General features: G+C 51.5%; 1 protein-coding gene and 1 non-coding gene across 2 annotated transcripts in view; one reads left to right on the top strand and one right to left on the bottom strand.

Annotated features, from left to right (window-relative positions):
• Positions 1 to 10,037: 10,037 nt before the first annotated feature.
• Positions 10,038 to 19,488, bottom strand: part of DHX34 (DExH-box helicase 34) — a 28,587-nt gene continuing 19,136 nt past the window's right edge. Inside the window, exons 10-17 of the mRNA XM_043899622.1 lie at positions 17,912 to 18,154; positions 17,544 to 17,717; positions 17,088 to 17,205; positions 14,855 to 14,961; positions 13,752 to 14,036; positions 12,806 to 12,982; positions 12,453 to 12,591; positions 10,038 to 11,781 (exon numbers count right to left, since the gene is read on the bottom strand). Coding sequence (XP_043755557.1) covers positions 11,648 to 11,781; positions 12,453 to 12,591; positions 12,806 to 12,982; positions 13,752 to 14,036; positions 14,855 to 14,961; positions 17,088 to 17,205; positions 17,544 to 17,717; positions 17,912 to 18,154 — 1,377 coding nt within the window. The 3' untranslated portion in view covers positions 10,038 to 11,647. The remainder of the gene's footprint in view (positions 11,782 to 12,452; positions 12,592 to 12,805; positions 12,983 to 13,751; positions 14,037 to 14,854; positions 14,962 to 17,087; positions 17,206 to 17,543; positions 17,718 to 17,911; positions 18,155 to 19,488) is intronic.
• Positions 18,388 to 18,459, top strand: TRNAE-UUC. The gene has a single exon. It is a non-coding gene; the product is annotated as a tRNA-Glu (tRNA).

Raw genomic sequence — 19,488 nt, 5'->3', positions numbered from 1 at the left:
CAGAGGACCTGGTGGGCTACAGTTCACGGGGTCACAGAGAATTGGACAGGACTGAGCGACTAAAACAACCAAAGACTCTGTTCTAGGAGCTTTATATCTACCAATCCAGTAAACCCTTACACTAAGCCCCAGGAGGAGGTGTGATCACTGACCCCATTTCCCAGATGAGGAAACTGAGGCCCAGAGAGGTGAAATCACTCACCTGAGATCACAGAGCTGGAGAGTGGAGGTTGCCATTTGAACCCACACAGCCTGGCAGCTCAGAAGCCTGTGCACTAACCACTTGCTTCACAGCCTCTTATTAAAAAAATAATAATAATTCTAAGAGTCCATGATTTTTAAAGAGCCTACCACAAACTGCTTTCTGAGTCAGATGTTGTTCTAGTGACTGTGATTAGAGTTTGTCTTTCCCCAAACTTTCAGGGACTGAAATGGGATGGATGAGAGCTAGACAGCAAGAAGGACTTTCAGTAACTTCCCTGGTGGCTCAGATAGTAAAGACTCTGCCTGCAATGCGGGAAACTTGGGTTTGTTCCCTGGATCGGGAAGATCCCCTGGAGAAGGGAATGGCTACCCGCTCCAGTAGTATTGCCTGGAGAATCCCATGGACAGAGGAGCCTGGCCCATAGGATCGCCAGGAGTCAGAGAAGTTGTTCTCAGCTCGCGCGTGCACACACACACACACACACACACACACACACACACACACACACACACACACGGGAGGATTAGAGGGAGGGGACAGGGCTGGGCCAACATCTGAGAGCAACTCCGAGGTGAAGCTCTCACATTGGTGTGACCTGGCCTGGCTGGTGAGGGGTCAGCTTGGGAGGTTGGCAAGTGGGGGAGGGGAAGCTCCTCTCTCCCCCTCCCCCACCTGCTCCAGCGCCGACTGGAAATGCCTTTCATTTAATCCTCTCTAATTAAACCAATTGAATGTGCCAGGGGGGAGGAGAGAAATTGGACGGGAGGTTAATTGTAACTAAAAATACCTCCCCCACTTCCTGGGGTGAGGAACCAGCTGAACCCTGCTTTCTGGGGCAGCCCGTGCAGTGGGCGGGTGTTGCTGAGTGGAGCGGGCCCAGGGAGGTGGGGACTCTAACGGGTCCACGGGGTGGCCTGCATGCTGGGCGGTAGCAGGACCGGGTGCTGGTGTGTGTGTGTGCGTGCCTGCTGGTGTAGTGGCCGCCACCAGGACCAAGGCCGCCGCCGAGCTGTTCCTGAAAGCGATGTATGTCACTGACGAAGGGCTGCGTGGTGGCTGTGGCTGTCACGCTGTCCCTCCATATAGGCTGTATGCCTCCGTGTGAGCGTGTGTCCATGACTACGAGCCTCTGGGTGGGAATGTGGGGCACGGTGTGTCTTTGTAACTGGGGACCACCTTGCGTGTGTCCATAGCCTTGGCTGTGTCCCCACCGCAGCTCTTCTCTGCAGACCAGACCTCGTGGTGGCCGCCCCTGAACTGGGCAACTTAAATGCAGCGGGGAATCCCCGGATCCGGGCGGCTGGGACCAAGACGTGGCACGGAGCAGCCAAAGGCCAGGTGGGCGTGACCACCGCCTGTGGGCGTGGCCGTCGCGTGTGGGCGTGGCCACCACGGGGGACAGCCCCGCAAACAGCGATCAGAAGAGGCCCTGGTAGTTGATTTTGACGCTCCTAAGGGGAAAATAGATGCCCCGTCCACTGAGGTCTTACTTGGTCTGTATGCGTGGGAGAGTTCTGGGTCTAGTGAAACAAAGTCTAACCCGAATTCTAAAACCGGATAATCACGGCCCCTCCATCAATCCCCAGGTCACAGATCCAGGACTCCTTGAATGAGGGGAGACCAGGGCCCCTCAAGGAAGGACCCCAGTACTCTGACCCAAATTCATCCTGTTAATCTTTTTACCAGTTTTCCCCAAAGGGACTAACAGCCTTTGACCAGGGTCACTGTACACTGGGGGAAAAGAAATAATCAGACTTTCAGGGACTGCCAGATACTGGGATCTGAACTAACGCTGATTTCTGAAGACCTCAACTGTCACCGTGCTCATCAGTCAGAGGGGGCTCGTGCATTTCAGGTGATCAGTTTTTATTCTGCTCAGACCCTCACCGTGGCCCAGGGCGTCCCCAAATCCATCGTGTGATAACTCGCTTGATTCTGGAATGCACAATTGAGATACACGTTCTCAACAGCTGGCAGAATGCCCTCCTTGGTGTCTGACTGGGATGGTGGAGGAGGCACGGGGCTACCTGGTATGGTCCATAGCTGTGTCTGGGGATGTGTCTGGGGGGGGATCCTGTGGCCAAGCGAGTCTTTATAACTGGGGGCCTCCTTGTACACAGCAATCTCTCTGTGTGCGCGGCTTTGTAGCCTCTTGTGAGCTTCGCGACCACAGCAGTGTGGGGTGGTCGTGCGCGGACGCATTAGAATGTAGGACCAGGCAATGAGTCAGGGCTTCCTCCAGAGGGCGCTGGGGAGCCAGAAAAATAGCAGACTTGTGCCTGCTAAGTCGCTTCAATAGTGTCCGACTGTTTGCGACCCTATGGACTGTAGCCCACCAGGCTCCTCTGTCCATGGGATTCTCCAGGCAAGAATACCAGAGTGGATTGCCATGCCCTTTTCCAGGGGATGTCTACGACGCAGGGCTCGAACCCACGTTTCTTATGTCTCCTGCATTGGCAGGCGTGTTCTTTACCACTAGCGCCACCTGGAAGGCTTTATTGAGATATAATTCACATACTCTAAAATTCACCGATTTAAAGTGTATAGTCCAGTGCCTTTGGTGTCTTCACAGAGTTGTGCTTCCCTCACCACAGTCGATTCTAAAACATTTTCATCACTCCCTAAATAAACTCTGAACCACTTAGCACTCACTTTCGATTCCCCATCCCAACGCCCAGTCCCAGTCAACCACTGATCCCTTCTCTGACTATGGATTTGCCTGTTCTGGACATTTCTTATTAAGTAAAATATAATCAATGTGAATCTTTTGATTATACATGAAATTATACTACATGAAGTCTTTTGTGTCTCCCTTCTTTCACTCAACATAGTATTTTCAAGGTTCCTCAGGATCCTGGCTGATAATATTCCATTGTCTTGGAAGAATGTAGAGCAGAGAAATGACAGAATTGGGTTTGCAATTTGCCCCTCAGGCTGCGACCTGGAAAGTGGACTGGGGGGTGTTATGAGTGGAATTCTGTCTCCCAAAGAAATATACTGAAATCCTCACCTGTGAACGTGACCTCATTTAGAAAGAGAGTCTTAGCAGATGGTCAAGTTCAGATGAGGTCATGGTGGGTGGGCCTTAATCCAACATGACTGTTAATATGTTCCTTTTAAAAATGTTGCTTATTAAAAGGGAACATTTGGACACGGACAGACACTCCAGAAGGAAAAGACAGTCACGTGAAGATGGAGGACTGCAGTGGTGTAGATACAAGCCAAGGAATGCCAAAGATCGTCAGCAAATCACCAGAAGCTGGGCGAGACAAGGAAGGCTTCTCCTGTGGGTTTCGGGGGTGATGGCCAGGGCAGGGACGTGGGGAAAGGATCTGGGGAAATAGGGCCAGTCTTTTTTTGCGGTGCACAGCCTTCTCTAGTTGCAGCATGTGCGATCTAGTTCCCCAATCAGGGCTTGAGCCCAGGTCCCCTGTGTTGGGAGTGTGGCGTGTTCACCACTGAACCACCAAGGAAGTCCCAGGGCCAGACTTTTTAGAAGTGAGAGCGCCACCCAATTTCTACATGGCACCTGAAGATATCAAAGTGCTGAACCCTTGGCTCGTGGCAGGCGCGGAAATGGCAGAAGGCACTTGCTCCCAGAGAAGATGGTTGCTTTGGCAATAGGAGTGGGAGAAAGAGGTTGCTGCTACTGCTGCTGCTAAGTCGCTTCAGTCGTGTCCGACTCTGTGCGACCCCATAGATGGCAGCCCACCAGGCTCCCCCGTCCCTGGGATTCTCCAGGCAAGAATACTGGAGTGGGTTGCCATTTCCTTCTGCAATGCAGGAAAGTGAAAAGTGAAAGTGAAGTCGCTCAGTCGTGTCTGACTCTTAGCGACCCCATGGACTGCAGCCCACCAGGCTCCTCCATCTATGGATTTTCCAGGCAAGAGTACTGGAGTGGGGTGTCATTGCTTTCTCCGAAAAGGAGGTTAGTCCTGAGAAAAGAGGAGTGAGCCATTGGCTGCTGATTATTATTAAAATGAGGACGACCTAGATGAAGACCAAAGACTAACCACTGAGGTCACCACTGACCTTGACCAAAGCAGTTGTGAGTGTGTGTGTGTGTGTGTGTGTGTGTAGGGGGGACCCTGGGAGAAGAGGACATGTTGTGAGTCTTCTATGTGAGCCCAAGGGTTTTACTGGGTGGGTGTCATCGTGTGTCCTCTTCATTTAATTCTTCTCTGTAGCTAATCATGAGTATTTCTCTGGGTCATTCTAAATTCTTTCTAAATTAAATTTGCTGGAAGCTGTGAAACATCACTTTGTTTGGTGTGCCATTTGAATTATTGTAAAAAACCTATTTCCTATTCCAGTTCTGGGCTGTTTCTGGTCTTTTTTTCTTCCAATAACATAATAGCAAACATCTTTGCATATTCTTTTTTTGAAGAAAAATTTTTTTTAAAGTTTTCTCCATTATATAAAATTTAGAAAAGCTGGAAAAAGTAATAAGAAGGGGGGAAAAAGTCCTCTGGAATGCCCCACCCAAGAGGCTTTGAGCATGATAAGGTTAGTTCGATGAATCCCATTGTGAATGGGGGCAGAGCCTACATGCTTTCTGCACAAAGCATCCAAACATAGACACACTCCAGTTCTGACAGGTGCGTCTGACCCCTGGTTTAGTGGACAGAGGCCTCCCTCCCCCACGACCATGACCATGATTCCTTCTGGCCTACGCAGCGCTCTGATGGACCTGCCTTGCACTTGCCTCTTCCTTATGCTTTCCCCCAAACTCCTGGCCATTTCCTTAGGGTACATTCCCAAGAGTACAAGCACTGGGTCAAAAGTTAAGAGCATTTGTCAGAAGTCTTGAGCACCGATTGCAGAATTTCCTCTCCTTGAACCATCTGTGCCCGTGCATGCATGCTAAGTCGTTTCAGTCGTGTCCAAACCTTTGTGACCCCATGGACTGTAGCCCACCAGGCTCCTCTGTCCATGGGATTCTCCAGGTAAGAACACTGGAGTGGGTGGCCATGCCCTCCTCCAGAGATCTTCCCAACCCAGGGATCAAACCAGTGTCTCTTACATCTCCTGCATTGGCAGGTGGATTCTTTACCACTAGTGACACCTGGGAAGCTTTTGAACCACTGTATTTCTCTCCAAGTTCCAAGTGAAGTTGCATGCACTTTGGTGTAATTGCAAACACCCAAATAATGCTTATTATGTGCCAGGCCCTGTTCTAAGCATTTTATATAACATGTATGGATTCACTTAATCTTTTTGGATGCACTTAATCTTTGAAACAATCCAGCAAAAAAGATATTCTCTTTACCCTCCATTTTGCAGAAGGAGCAGCTGATGCCCAGAGAGGTCGGGTAACCTGTCCAAGGTTGCACAGCAAGTATGTAGCAAGGCTAGGATTTGAATCTAGATCGTTTGGCTCCTGGGTCCATTTTCTTTTTTTTAGTATCTATTTTTATTTATTTACTTTGGCTGCACCGAGTATTAGTTGTGGCACGTGGGATCTTTAGTTGTGGCACGTGGGACCTAGTTCCCTGACCAGAGATGGAACCCAGAGCCCCTGCATTGGGAGCTCTGAGTCTTAGCCACTGGGCTACCAGGGGAGTCCCCTAGTCCATGCTGAGTCCATGATTCTACCCCGAGTGGAGACTTTGCTCTTTCTACAACCAAGTAGAGCTCCAGGGAGAAATTTACTCAGCCACAACTCAACTGATGAGAGTCTTTGTGGCTTCGAATTTTCTGTTATAATGAGGTGGATCCAGGCTTTATAGGGCCTGAGGTTCATACGATTTGGGGCACCCTATTTTGGAAAAGTATAGAACTACTAAAGCATAACGTGCAGGATCTTGAAAAAGTTCTGAACAAGTAAGGGTCCTGAAGCCCCGGGTGGCTCTAGCATCACAGTAAACTACCCTCTAGAGGAATAGCTGAAGCAAGCAGAAGCACAGAATCGCGTCACACATGCGTGCAAGTGTCTGCGGCGGAAAGCTTCCTAAAAGCCGAGTTTAGACTTCCCATCCAGATTCCTAGAGCAGTCGCTGCTGCTGCTAGGTCACTTCAGTCGTGTCCGACTCTGTGAGACCCCATAGACGGCAGTCCACCAGGCTCCTCCGTCCCTGGGATTCTCCAGGCAAGAACACGGAGTGGGTTGCCATTTCCCTCTCCAATGCATGAAAGTGAAAAGTGAAAGTGAAGTCGCTGGGTCGTGTCCGACTCTTAGCGACCCCATGGTCGCTACATGCAGCCTACCCCATGCAGCCGACCAGGCTCCTCTGTCCATGTGAGCTTCCAGGCAACGGTGCTGGAGTGGATTGCCATTGCCTTCTCCACCAGACATAATACGTGCTCAATAAATATTTGTGGGATATCTTTAACAGGACACAAAAACACTAATTGTACAGGAAGATTGGACAAACTGAAGTATGTTAAGACGAATAACTTCTGCTCTTCAACAGACATCGTTAAAATGGAAAGGCAAACCACACATAAAAAGACAGTGTAGTACAGACATTCAACACGAATTTGTATCCAGACTGTCTAAAGAACCTCTACAAACGAGCGGGAAAAAAGACAACCCAACAGAAAATAGATCTAACACGTAAATGGGTGCTCCACAAAAGAGATGATCCAAATATCCAATAAGCACATGAAAAGATGCCCCACGTCATCATTTGTCATCAGGGAACAGAGAAATGAAAATTAAAAACCACAAAGTGGATCTACTGGAACACTCATACTGTGAGAGGGAAGGTAAATGGATGAACCACTTTGAAAACTGCTTAGTAGTTTCTTTTAAACATAAATATACACTCACCTTAAGTGTAGCAATTACCTAAGGCAGCCATTCTGGTCATTAAGTGTTTACTCAAGAGAAATGAAAACAGGACCACATGAAACCTTACATGTGAGCATTCATAGCAACTTTATTTCATAAATAGCACCTCCCCACTGGAAATAACCCATTTAGAGAATGAAGAGTCTGTGGAATATTCAGACAATGGAATACCACAAAAAGGACATGCTGTATGATTCCATTTATGTGAAATTCTAGAAAAGAGAAATCTAATAAATGGTGACAGAGAAAAGATCAGCCTGCGGCTGAGGCTGGCTGAGACATTGACCAGAGGCAGGAACCATGGAACTTTCTGGAGTGTTGAAAATGTCCTGTGTTGATTGGGATGGTGGTTACACAAGTGTATTTGCCAAAATGAACTGACATTTTATTGTATGTAAACTGGACCTCAATACATTTAAAAAGAAAAATCACTCTTTCCTGCCTCCCTTCCCCTCCTCTGCCTCCCCTCTGCAGAGATGACCATTAGTTAAGTTTGCTATGAATCTGTTACAGCTGGTGTGTAATTCTATTCGGTTATGTGAGCGTAAGCAAACAAAGGGCTTCCCAGGTGGGTGGGTGGCTCGGGGTAAAGAATCCGCCTACCAAGAAGGAGACTTAATAGATGTGGGTTTGATGCCTGGGTTGAGACGATCCCCTGGAGGAAGAAATTGCAACCTGCGCCAGTATTCTTGTTTGGAGAATCCCATGAACAGCAGAGCTGGCAGGCCATGGGGTTGCAAACAGCTGGACACGACTAAGAATGCATGCTTGCAAACAAAATGTTTTCATTTTTCAAAAATTGGGATCATTTGACACATGGTTCTGTAACTTGCTCGCTTTCACTTAGTATAACTTGGAGATATTTTTTGTGTCAGCACAAAGCCTGCTTTTGTTTGGCATGTCTGCATAGTGGTCCATTATATTGGGTGGGTTTTATTAATATTTAAGCAGTTTCATATGGAGAGACATTTAAGCTGTTTCCCATCTTTTGCTCCTACAAATAAAGCTGGCATGAATATCCTTGAACATATGTTATTTCCAGACATATGTGTGTCTATAGGATAACTTCCTGGAGGTGGAATCACTGGTCCAAGGGAAGGGGCATTTTTACAGGTCATTTGATAGATTCTCCTGAAGGTCCTTCCAAACAAGCTGTACTGAATTATTATTTCTCCTAACTTCAAGTGAATCTTAGCATCTTTGTACATTATTCTGGGCCATTTCTATTTCTTCTTCTGTGTGGACTAAAATCTTTTGACTCTGTCCTTCCTAGGCTCTTTGTCATTTCCTTATTGGTTTGTAGCAGCTCTTTATATATTCCAGACCTTAAGCTTCAATTCATCATAGATGTTACAAACACCTCTCCCAGTCTGTTGCTTGTCTTCTGGCTTTGTTCATGACGACTTTACCCCCTCAAAACATTTCCATTCCTTTATTGTCTCTATCCCTTTTCTGTTATGGCCCCTGAAAATGACTTCCCAACTCAAGCTATTAAAACTAGAGAAATAGGGATTTCCCTGGTGGCACAGTGGATAAGAATCTGCCTGCCAATGCAGGGGACGTGTGTTGATCCCTGGTCCGGGAAGATTCCACACGCCATGGAGAAACTAAACCTGTGGGTCACAACTACTGAGCCTGAGCTCGAGTCTGTTCTCTGCAATAAGAGAAGCCATGGCAACGAGAAGCCGGCACACTGCAATGAAGAGCAGCCCCCGCTCCTATTAGAGAAAGACTGAGCACAGAAACGAAGACCCGGTGCAACCAAAAATAAACAAAATAAATTTCAAAAGACTTTAAAATATGTGAAAGAAGGGAGGAAATTCTAAATGCCCAGAGACGGCCGTAAGAACATCTATCAGAATTGGGTCACAGCTCCTCAACGGTGTTAAGGCCCTTCCTTCACAGTTCCAGAAGCTCTTACTATTCATTAGTTCCCCAGGGAAACATGTCTATTCTGATAGGTGACCCAGATTGACCCGGATTAAATGCTGGCGAGGCTGTTGGGGAAATGGGTGCTTTCATCTTCTTTGAGGGGAATTTGTACAACTTCAGTGTAGCAGGATCTTTCAAAATGCAAAGTTGATAGGCATTCATTCACCAGTCTTTTAAAATTTGCTCTTGAAGCATGATATACAGAAAAATGCATGGATCTTTGGCTTGGTGAGTTTTCCCAGAAAATGAAACCTACCTGTGCCACCAGCATCCAGACCAAGAAACAGACCTGGAGCGCCCCCTCCAGCAGCCTGGCTGGTGTTGCCCCGCCCCGCCCCCAACCCCCGTTAGGATGCATGGAGCTGTGGTTTAGGCCTTTCTGTTCTAAGAATTGATCACGATTTACTTTTCTTTTTGTCAATAGGCATTTGGTGGGGTTCTAGTTACAAATAATGCTATTGCCAACACACAATACCCTTGTGCGTTTCTGTGGAGTGTGTGTTTACAAGTGGAACTGCCGGGTCATAGAGGACATGCCCAGGTTCAATTTTAGGAGATTCTTGAATTTTTTTCCCAGTCGTTTTACCAATTAACGCTCCCACCAGCAATGTATGGGAGCTCTGCTTGTGCCACATACTGACTTAGCATTCGGTTTTTTATGTTAGCCATTCTAATGAGCATTATTGTGATATATATTGTGGTTTTAATTGCATCCCTGACGGCTAATGATGGCAAGTATTTTTTCATGGGCTTATTAACCATGCTTTTCTATTTTTTGGGTTTATATTCAGTATTTGCCACTTATAAAGTAGTTGTCTTATTGATTTGAATTTTTTGTATAACATAGTTTCTATATTTATGTAATATGTACAGTTAATTGTATATGACACATGTTATATGTATATAGTATTTTCTCCATGTCTACACTTGCCTTTGCATTTTTTGTTATTTTTCTTAGTATCTTTTGTAGAGCAGTTTTCTAATTTTGATTTAGTCCAATTACCATTTTTTACTTGCACTTTTATTATATTATTAATGATTCTAGTTATTAATTTTATTTTTATATTTATTTAATTATTAGACTTAAGTCCAAGCAAGGCTTCTGCATCAAAATGAACCTTCTGAGAAAAATTTTAGCTGCATTCATTTGTCAGAGGAAAAAAAAGCTGGAGCAGAGAGGTTAAGGGGCTTTATCCAAGGCCACAAGGTGTTGAAATTTGTCAAATGCCCTTTCTGTTTTTAACAGGGTGAATCGCATTAATTGACTCTCAAACGTTAAATCGACTCTGTATCACTAGAGAAATGGCCTGACCACGATGTACTACTGTTCTTTTTATCCGTGGCAGATTGTGAATTGCTAAACCCCCAGGAAGCGGTTCTGGGTCTGGCTTTGGCATCAGGGCAGTGCTGGCCCAGAGGCGTCCTCCTCCCCACTGAATGAGCCAGTGTTGAGTGTCATGTCTTCAGTCCCTGTCTGCTGGAGGTCACCAGTGAACCCATCCAAGCCTGTTCTCTGCATCCCTAACTATGAATTAAATTGCCTTGGCATTAAGTTGGCCAAAAGTTCATTCGAGTTTTTCCGTAGGCTGCTATGAAAAACCCAAATGAAATTTTTGGCTAACCCCACAGATAGCATTGTGCAGTTTATCTATTTCTTCTTGAGTTCAGGTAGTTTCTCTCTCTCTCTTTCTTTCTTGCTGTGTCTCTTGGTCTGTCTTCTACCCCATGATGGTCTCTGTCTTGACCACATCCATCCTGCCATCACCCAGATTTCAACCTGAGTCATAGAATTGAATCACACCATTGTTCACAGCATTCCCTCTCCTTTTCATGTCCATGGGGGAAATGTGGTCAGGGAGTCTTGAGGGGACGGTTGAGAACTGCCCACGGACAGCACAGCAGAATGGCCCCCATGACCAGGAAGCCCGTGGGCCCACAGAACACTGACCCCACCCCACCCAGCTCCCGAAGCCGCACACGAGAATGGGCCAATCCGGGGTCTCCGAGTTCGAGGGAAAGCAGAGGCCATGAGGATAGACAGGGAGAGCAGTCACCAGGGGCGATCAGACCCTGGACCTGCAGCCTGAGGTCCCTGCTGCTGCTGCTGCTAAGTCGCTTCAGTCTTGTCCGACTGTGTGACCCCATAGACGGCAGCCCACCAGTCTCCTCTGTCCATGGGATTCTCTAGGCAAGAATACTGGAATGGGTTGCCACTGCCTTCTCCAATCTGAGGTCCCTGCTCAGCCTGCTCAACCTCAACTCCCGGGATTTACCCCAGGACGCATCAGGTGGCCGCTGCAATAGGAGGGATGAGTCAGACCACGTGGAGGACCAGCAGAGATGGCTGCTGATTTCTGGATGTGTGCGCACACGTGCTCAGTCGTGTCTATGTGACCCCATGGACTACAGCATGCCAGGCTCCTCTGTCCATGGGGAGTCTCCAGGCAAAATTACTGGAGGGGGTTGCCATTTCCTTCTCCAGGGGATTTTCCCGACCCAGGGATCCAACCCGCCTCTCCTGCGTCTCTTGCATTGGCAGGCAGGTTTTTTTACCACTGCACCACCTGGGATGCCCACTTTATGGATGGGCAGGCTTAAAGACCCGAGTCCATCAGTGAGAGTTTATTCACGGGCCGGGCCCAGGTCAGAGTTCCGAGCCTAGGCTGGGAGCGAGGGCGGCAGTCCTGGTCTTGGCCCTGGTCCGGGACAGGCTGGGCTCACACATGCTGCCTCCGGTGCCGCAGAATTTCCGTGGGCGTGAACAGAAAGTCCTTCTGGCAGGCCTCACAGTGGTAGGGCTTCTGCAGGGCAGATGCCTTCTGGAGGGGCTCGGGGGCAGCTTCCTCAGCCCCTAGGGGAGAGGAGAAGGGGGTTGAGGGGGATACTTCACTGAATGCTCTCACCCCCACCCAAATACCAGGAAACCCTGCGGCTCAGGCTCTCTCCTGGCCTCTGGGGAATTTCAACTCTGCCTCCTTCAGGAAGCCTTCCCTGATTAATACACACACAGAGAGGCAAGTCTTTACTCTGTGTCCCCACAGGGTGAGAGAGACAAAGACACAAGTGGAGACACAGAGACTGTGAGAGAGACAGAGAGAGCCCTGGGGGGGGACCACATGGCCCCGCAGCCATCTCCCCATGAGTGCCAGTGTGTGACGTGGGATGCGCCACAGCAGGCTCTGCCCAGGTCTACGCGCTGCGGCGTCCTCCAGGTGACAACAGGGTGGATGTGGCCAAGGCAGAGACGGCTTGGGGACAACAGAGAAAAAGAGAAACAGAAACCCAGAGGCAGATCAGACAGGAGGCGACAGAGACCAAGAGAGACAGACAGAGACACAAGAATGAGGTGGCTCCAGGCCCTCCTTGTCCCGGGCTCTGGGTCTCAGTGACAAAGCCCATATGTGGCACCAGCCAGGCAGAGGGTTGAGGTCATGGATCCCCAGAGTGGGGAGCGAACGCCCAGATGCAGACTGGATGGGCAGCTGGGCAGACACAGGCATCCGGGCCCCGCGCCAGCCTCACCTGGAGGGCCGTCCTGAGGGGCCTCGGGGCAGGTGTTCTCATGGGCGATGCGCTCCAGGGGCGTCAGGGGCATGTGCAAGCCGCAGTGCGGGCAGGTCCAGAAAGTGCGGAGACAGTCGCTGTACAGGTCCGCGTCGCTCTGTGACAGTCGGGCTGTGTCAGGGCTTGGCTCCCTGCCCCGTTCCCCACCGCCAGCCTGGGACCTTCCCAGAAGTCCTCCGGGCTGGCAGGCCCTTTCTGAAACTGCATCCCTGGACTAAGCTGGAATGTGGTTGGGGGTGCCGGGGGGAATCTGTAAAATCCCACTCTCAGGGGCAGGAGGACGAGGGGCCAAGGTGCGTGTCCATGCTCACCGTGAGGCAGTTGTAGGTAAGGAAGTCAGTGACTGCGTAGCCCCCTTTGGTGGGGTGGGGGGATGGGGTAGAGTTGCCAAAGAGGCCAGGGAGACTGGGGGCAGCCGTGATGGTCTGGGGTCCCACATAGAGGTTCTGGACTTCCAGCCCTGTGAGCCGCCGGAGGCTGTAGGAAACCTGAGCAAAGAGAGACAGGAGATAGAGCAGACAGACTCTATCAGCAGACAGGAGATAGGTAGACATAATGGGAGCACCTGGATCCAGCTGTGCCTGAAGTCCACCCCTGGATTTCTCAGTTATGGGGATCAATTGCTTAAGCCACTCACACCCTGGTTTCAGATACTCATGACCAAAGGCTTGTCTAGAACACTCCCTTACCTGCTTTCGCCAGTCCCCTTCTGTCCTCATCCCTTGTGGGAACACATTCAGACCTCAAGTCTGACCTTCAAGTGTGGCCACCTTGCCTCTTCTACTCTCTCATGTCAGCCAGTTCCCCTTTCTCTAGTCCTCTAGGTCCCACCACATCCATGTGTAGTAGAATCAGAAGTAATTCTCAACCCACACACCACATAAAGAAGTGGGGGTTTGGTTTCAAGCATGCTCTGTCCAGTTCTTCCCATCTGTCTTCCAGGCACCTCACAGCTTCTCTCTCATATCATGTACACCCTTAACCGCTACTAAGGGGTAACCTGCACCCCAGATGCAGCAGGTATTCTTGCGCATCTATTGAATAAGGGCTGCAGGGCTTAATGGGGTGGCTCCTGGGGTCAAATCTTGGGTTCACCCTTACCAGCTGTGTGACGTTGAGCCTGTCATCAACCTCTTTGGTTTGAAAAGCCCCACATGTGGGCATCTCGATTAGCTAGAAGCCAGGGCCCTCTGGAGCCTTCATCCCTATGGCTGACGGCCCCTCCAGCCAAGGGGCAGGTGCCCGGGAGGTGGGTACCTTGGATGTCATGAACTGCAACAGCTCCCTGCTCAGAGCCGCCACCTCCTTGTGGTCGACAGGGGCTTCCTCCTCCTCCTCCTCTTCGTTCTCCAGCCGCCGCTGGGCCTGGCGGGCCAGCTGCCGGTCCAGGGTGCTTTCCCAGTGGGCCCGGAGCCGCAGGGAAGCCGCCAGGAGCCGGACAGCACTCTCAGTGTCTGCGAGCTGGAGCTCCAGCCAGCCGTCGGCCACAAGGCGGGAGCAGTCACCATTGGTGTCCAGGGACCGGCTGAACAGCAGGAGGGACTGGAAGCGAGGGGGCAGGAGACAGGAAGCAGTGGACAGGCGTGACGCCATCTGAGAGCGGCCCCCGTCCAACTGGGCTCCTGCCCGCCCCCCATTCACCCACCCCCATCCTCAGTCCCCACCACCATCCGCTCCTGTCCTATGACTGCAGTCGCCTCCCTGCTGGGCTCGCGGACTCTGCCCCAAGTCAGTCCCTGATCCAGCTCTGCTCAGAACCCTCTGGTGGTGGGGAGGAGGGAGATCTGGTCTCACCCTCCTCCCTGACCTCCCCTCAGCCTCTCCCCCCCACCCCGACTCTGCTCCAGCCGTGCATGTGGTACCCCAGGGCCTTTGCACTTGCTCTTCCCCCTGCCTAGGTCGCTCTTCCCCCAGAGATCCCTACAACCCCTCCCACGTTCAGGCCTTTGCCTGACTGCACCTTCTCAGTGAGGCCCACCCAGATGGCCTAATCCCATACTAGAGCCTGCCCCCTTCCCCGCCCTCCCCTCCCTAGCCCCTTCACCCTGTTCTTTGCACTCTGCTCTATCATTCACTGCGGCACGGTGTTTATTGCTGCTGCCCGCCCTTCCCAGCGAGATGTGAGCTCCGGCGGGGCAGGGACTGGGTCCTGCCTTGTGTGTCTTCCCCAGTGCTGGCACCGGGCAGGCGCTCGGCCAGTAATGACTGGATACCGGGAGGAGGAGACAGCAGCCAGCCTGGGGGCAGACGGCTCCTCCAGGCCCGCCCCCACCCCCCGGGGCCCCTGCCCCAAGGAACACAGCCAAGGCATCGGCAGTCGGCAGTCGGGAGGGAGGCGGGGAGGCTGGGGTGGGACCCACCTGCAGAGCGGGGATGCGGACACAGTTCACCAGATATGGTTTGTTGGTCTCCAGGAGGGAGACGAAGGCGACAAGCTGGTGCTTGCTGCTCATCTTGTCCCTGTCATCTGAGAGGGTCAAGGGGGCAGCTCAGCATCCCCTCCCCACCCCACCCCCCAACACACACCCATCATTCCCACCAGAGGAGGTCTGTCCCACCCCCGCTATTCCAGTGAAGTGTTAGTCACTACAGTCGTGTCTGACTCTGTGACCCCATGGACTGTAGCCCGCCAGGCTCCTCTGTCAGTGGGATTTCCCAGGCAAGAATACTGGAGTGGGTAGCCATTCCCTTCTCCCGGGGATCTTCCTGACCCAGGGGTCAAACCCAGGTCTCCTGCACTGCAGGCAGATTCTTTACCATCTGAGCCACCAGGGAAGCCCCATTCAAACGTCCACACAAAGAACATGTATAAGGATAAAATGTCTGTGGCATATTCTTAAACACTCTGCCAAGCTCAATGTGATTTCGGCTATGCAGTGATATTAAGAATTGTTGCTAATTTTGTTAGGGCTGATGGATGACAGCACTGTGGTGATACAAAATAACTGTCCTTATGAATAGGATTTTTATTATTATTACTAACTGGTAAGATGCCTGGAACCTGCTTTAACATGCTCCAGCAAAGACGAGGGAAAAAACTCAAGGGGACAGAATAAACAAGGATGGAAAATGCTGATGGCTGCACCTGGGTAAGGTCACAGAGGGTTCATCACAGTCTCTCTGCTTAAAAGATGCCTGGAACTTTCTAAATGTTTTCAAAAAGGAGAAAAACAGGATTTTTCTGGTGGTTCGGGGTAAACAATCCACCTGCCAAGGCAGGAGACATGGGTCTGATCTCTGATCCAGGAAGACCCCCCATGTCTGCAGAGCTACTAAACCCATGCGCCACAGCTACTCAGCCTGTGCTCCAGAGGCTGGGGGCCCCAACGAGAAGCCTGCGCACTGCGGCTGGAGAAAAGCCCGTGCAGCAACAAAGGCCCAACACAGCCAAAAACAAAATAAATACATAAATCATTAGTTTTTAAAACAGAGAAACACCATGTACAGTAAGTCCCCTACACACAAACCCCCAGACTGCAAACTTTCAAAGATGTGAACATATTATAAACCTATTACAGTACTAGATAACTGATTGTGTTAGATGGGTCCTCGCTGTGTTAAGACTTATGAACAAATAGGACTTATGAACATGTTCTTAGAATGGAACTCGTTCATGTGTAGGGGACTTACTGTAATAGGAAGAGGATACACTGACTAGGAATTTACACAACTTAAAGATTAGAGGGACTTCCCTGGTGGTCCAGTGGCTAAAGGCCTGAGCTCCCAATGCAGGGGTCTGGGTTCGATCCCTAGTCAGGGAAATGGATCCCACACGGCCCAACTAAGAGTTCGAATGCCTCAACTAAGACCCAGTGCAGTCAAACAAATAAATAAACATTAAAAAAAAAAAGATGTCATGTCAATGTATGGCAAAAACTAACACGATACTGTAAAGCAATTCTCCTTCATAAAGAATAAATAACTTTTTTTACAAAGAAAAAGATTAGAGAGAAAATTTCAAATTCTATCTTTAGTGTTTAAAATCATCAACTTTATCTTGTGGGGTTACTATCTGCATTTTAACGCAGTGTGTTACTTTCTTTACAAACAAGAGAAGGATGAGTTGTGTTTCAGTGCTCAGACAAAGCCCACAACACTCAGGGAGTGCAGGGCCTGCACCTGGGGAAGGGCGCCCCTGCAGACCGGCCTGGCCCGAGTGGCCACCTTTTGGCCTGGATCCCACTAGAAGGCAGATCGAATGCAACTGCCTGAACACTGGGGCTGGGGGACCACCCGCCCTGGGAAGGACCAGGCTCTGAGGTTCACAGAGCTCCCTTGACTCCTCTCCTGGCAGGCGCTGCCCTAATGGTGCAAACCTCAGGCTTCGGGACCGGCTCCGGACAGCCAGCACCACATGGGGAGGGCGAGGCTCGGTGGAGAGAGGCGTAGACCCCCCAAGGCCACCCAGCCAGGCGTGGCTCTTGGGACCTGCAGGTCTCAGGTCAGCAGCCCCAGGGAAGGCAGAGGATGGGAGGTGTGAGGGGGCAACCCCCGATGGCAAGGGGCACCCCAAGATCACTGTGCCCCCGCACACCCCTGATAGAGGGCTTCTCCCACCCCCGCCTGGGCTCCCGGTGCCTGGGCTCCCGGTACCTCGGCTCCCGTCGCCGCCCCTGGCCGCCTGCTCCTGCGTGTGCAGCACCTCGGGGCTATTGGTGAAGACGCAGGTGGGGTGCAGCACGACGCCCTGCTTGGTCTGGGTGTGGAAGATCTGAAGGCGTGCAAGGCGGATGCCAAGGGACAGAGGCTCAGACCTGCTCTCCCCGCCGCCAGGTTCCCTCCTCCTCATCGCAACGCAAACCCCCTCCTCCAGGAAGCCCTCCCTGATTCCCTCCCACGCTGATCAGGTGCCCCTGTCCCCTCAGCCCCTGGGTCCCCATCCCACTCTGGGTCAGTGTCTGGGCACGAGTCTCTCCCCCGCCCCCATCATTAGACTGCACCCCACAAGGACAGGGCCAGGGCTGCCTCGGTCAGTGCTCTAACCCCAGCACAGAGCAGGCGCTGGGAAGGGGTGACAGGTGACAAGACACAGACAGGAAGGAGACACACCTGGTCCGAGTCCTTGCGGCCGCTGTTGAGCGGGTCGGGGACGGCGAGCTGCGGGTAGAGGCCCCGGCCGAGCACCAGCTTGAGCAGGGCCATCTGGTCCCTAGTCAGGGCCTGGGCTGAGCTGGTGGCCGCCTGCAGCTGCTCCAGATTGTGTCGGAGCTTGAAGTTCACGTCCTGGGGACAACACAGGGGAAGGTGGGTTCCTGAGGCCCTCCCCACCACCCAAGGGGTTGGAACTGGGGTCTGGGGATCTCAGGGGTTCAGTAGACACCTGTCCACGGAAACCAACCTCCTGAGATGAGGAGTCCCCGCTCTGATAAACTCCATCCCCACCGCCCCAGGCCCCAGACCACCCCATGGCGCCCCACCTGGATGTCCACGCTGTCGCCGGCCCCCCGGGAGACTGAGCCACCCCGATCCTCGTCGCTGGACCAGCCGTCCTGGTCGTCCTGGACTCGCAGCACTTTGCGCTTGCGCCCCGCGCCCTCCTCATGCCGGCGCTTCAGCTGATAGAGCGCCTGGCGCTCCCGCCGCTGCTGTAGCCGACTATAGCTGTCCCCTGGCTGCGGTGCCCGGGCGCCGGCCACCAGCCCGTGGTCCTCCAACAGTTCCTGGGGGCGGATGGAGCCCAAGTCAGGGACACGGTCAGGCGCACTCTGGGCCCAGACGCACGTTCCAGTTGGGGGCCTGCAGCTAGCTGGCCCATGACCTCACCCTTAGAGCCACCCTTGTCCTCAAATGACAAACGGGGACCCTCCTGGGAACTCCCAGCTGGAGCTGAAAGGGGCTATAAGAGAACCACTTTCTAAAAAAAAAAAAAAAAAGAGAACCACTTTCTGGGAATTCTCTGGTGGTCCAGTGGTTAGGATTTGGCGCTTTCACTGCCAGGGCCCAAGTTCGATCCCTGGTCAGGGAAGTAAAAACAACAACTCTTTGCATGGTGCTGGGCACGTGACTGTTTTAGGAAAGAGAACTGTCTTCATCGCTGGCCAACAGAACACCCAGGCCAGGGGACAGGAGAGAGGAGAGGAGGCCGGGTGATCATTACCATGCAGGGTCCTTGCTGGGGCCTCAGGTCACACAGCCTCTCCACCCAGCTGTCCCCGGGCTCTGGTTACACGCCCACCTGCCCCTCCAGGCCTGCACCAGCCCCTTGAGGTTCCTACAGTAAAACACTTCTCAGAGTGTGGTGCTTTGGCCAATAACAGCAGCAGCATCTGGGATCATCTGGGAAGTTGTCACAAATACCAGGGCTTCCCTAGTGACCGAGTGGTAAAGAACCCGCCTGCCAATGCAGGAGACTCAGGTTCGATCCCTGGTCCAGGAAGGTCCCATATGCCTCGGAGCAACTAAGCCTCTGCACCACAACTACTTAGCCTACGCTCTAGAGCCCCGGAGCCTCAGTTACTGAGCCCACACACCCTGGAGCCCATGCCCTGCAGCAAGAGAAGCGCTGCAATGAGAAGTCTGTGCGCCGCAACTAGAGAGTAGCCCCCGCTAGCTGCAACAAAGATCCAGTACAGTCATAAATAAATAAATAAAATTATTTAAAAAAAGAAATGTCAACACCTGCGCCCCACCCAGAACGACTGAACCACAATCTCCGGGGTGGGGTGGGGGAGCAGTGGGGTGCGGAATTTAGAAATCATGGACCCTCCCCATGACTCCAAAGCCCCTGAGAAACCTCCTGCCCACACCTCGAGAAACAGCGTCCCAGGGAACCTACTGTATTGACCCTCTGTTTCTCATTGAGCCCCAACCAATGAGAAGAGGCAGGATATCTCATGGGAGTGAGAAAAGGAAAAGCACCCCCACTTTTCTCCCGTTTCTCAGCATCTGGGGCCCAACAAAGGTTGAACCACCACTCTTTAGAAAGTCAAAGACGTTGAGAGATGATGTCAAGTACGAAGGGGATGTCTGAATGTGGGGACACATTAACACACGG

This window comes from Cervus elaphus, chromosome 4, assembly GCF_910594005.1.
Source record: "Cervus elaphus chromosome 4, mCerEla1.1, whole genome shotgun sequence".
Lineage (NCBI taxonomy): Eukaryota > Metazoa > Chordata > Mammalia > Artiodactyla > Cervidae > Cervus > Cervus elaphus.
Note: the sequence above shows the minus strand (reverse complement) of the source record. Positions and strands in the feature narration are given on the sequence as shown.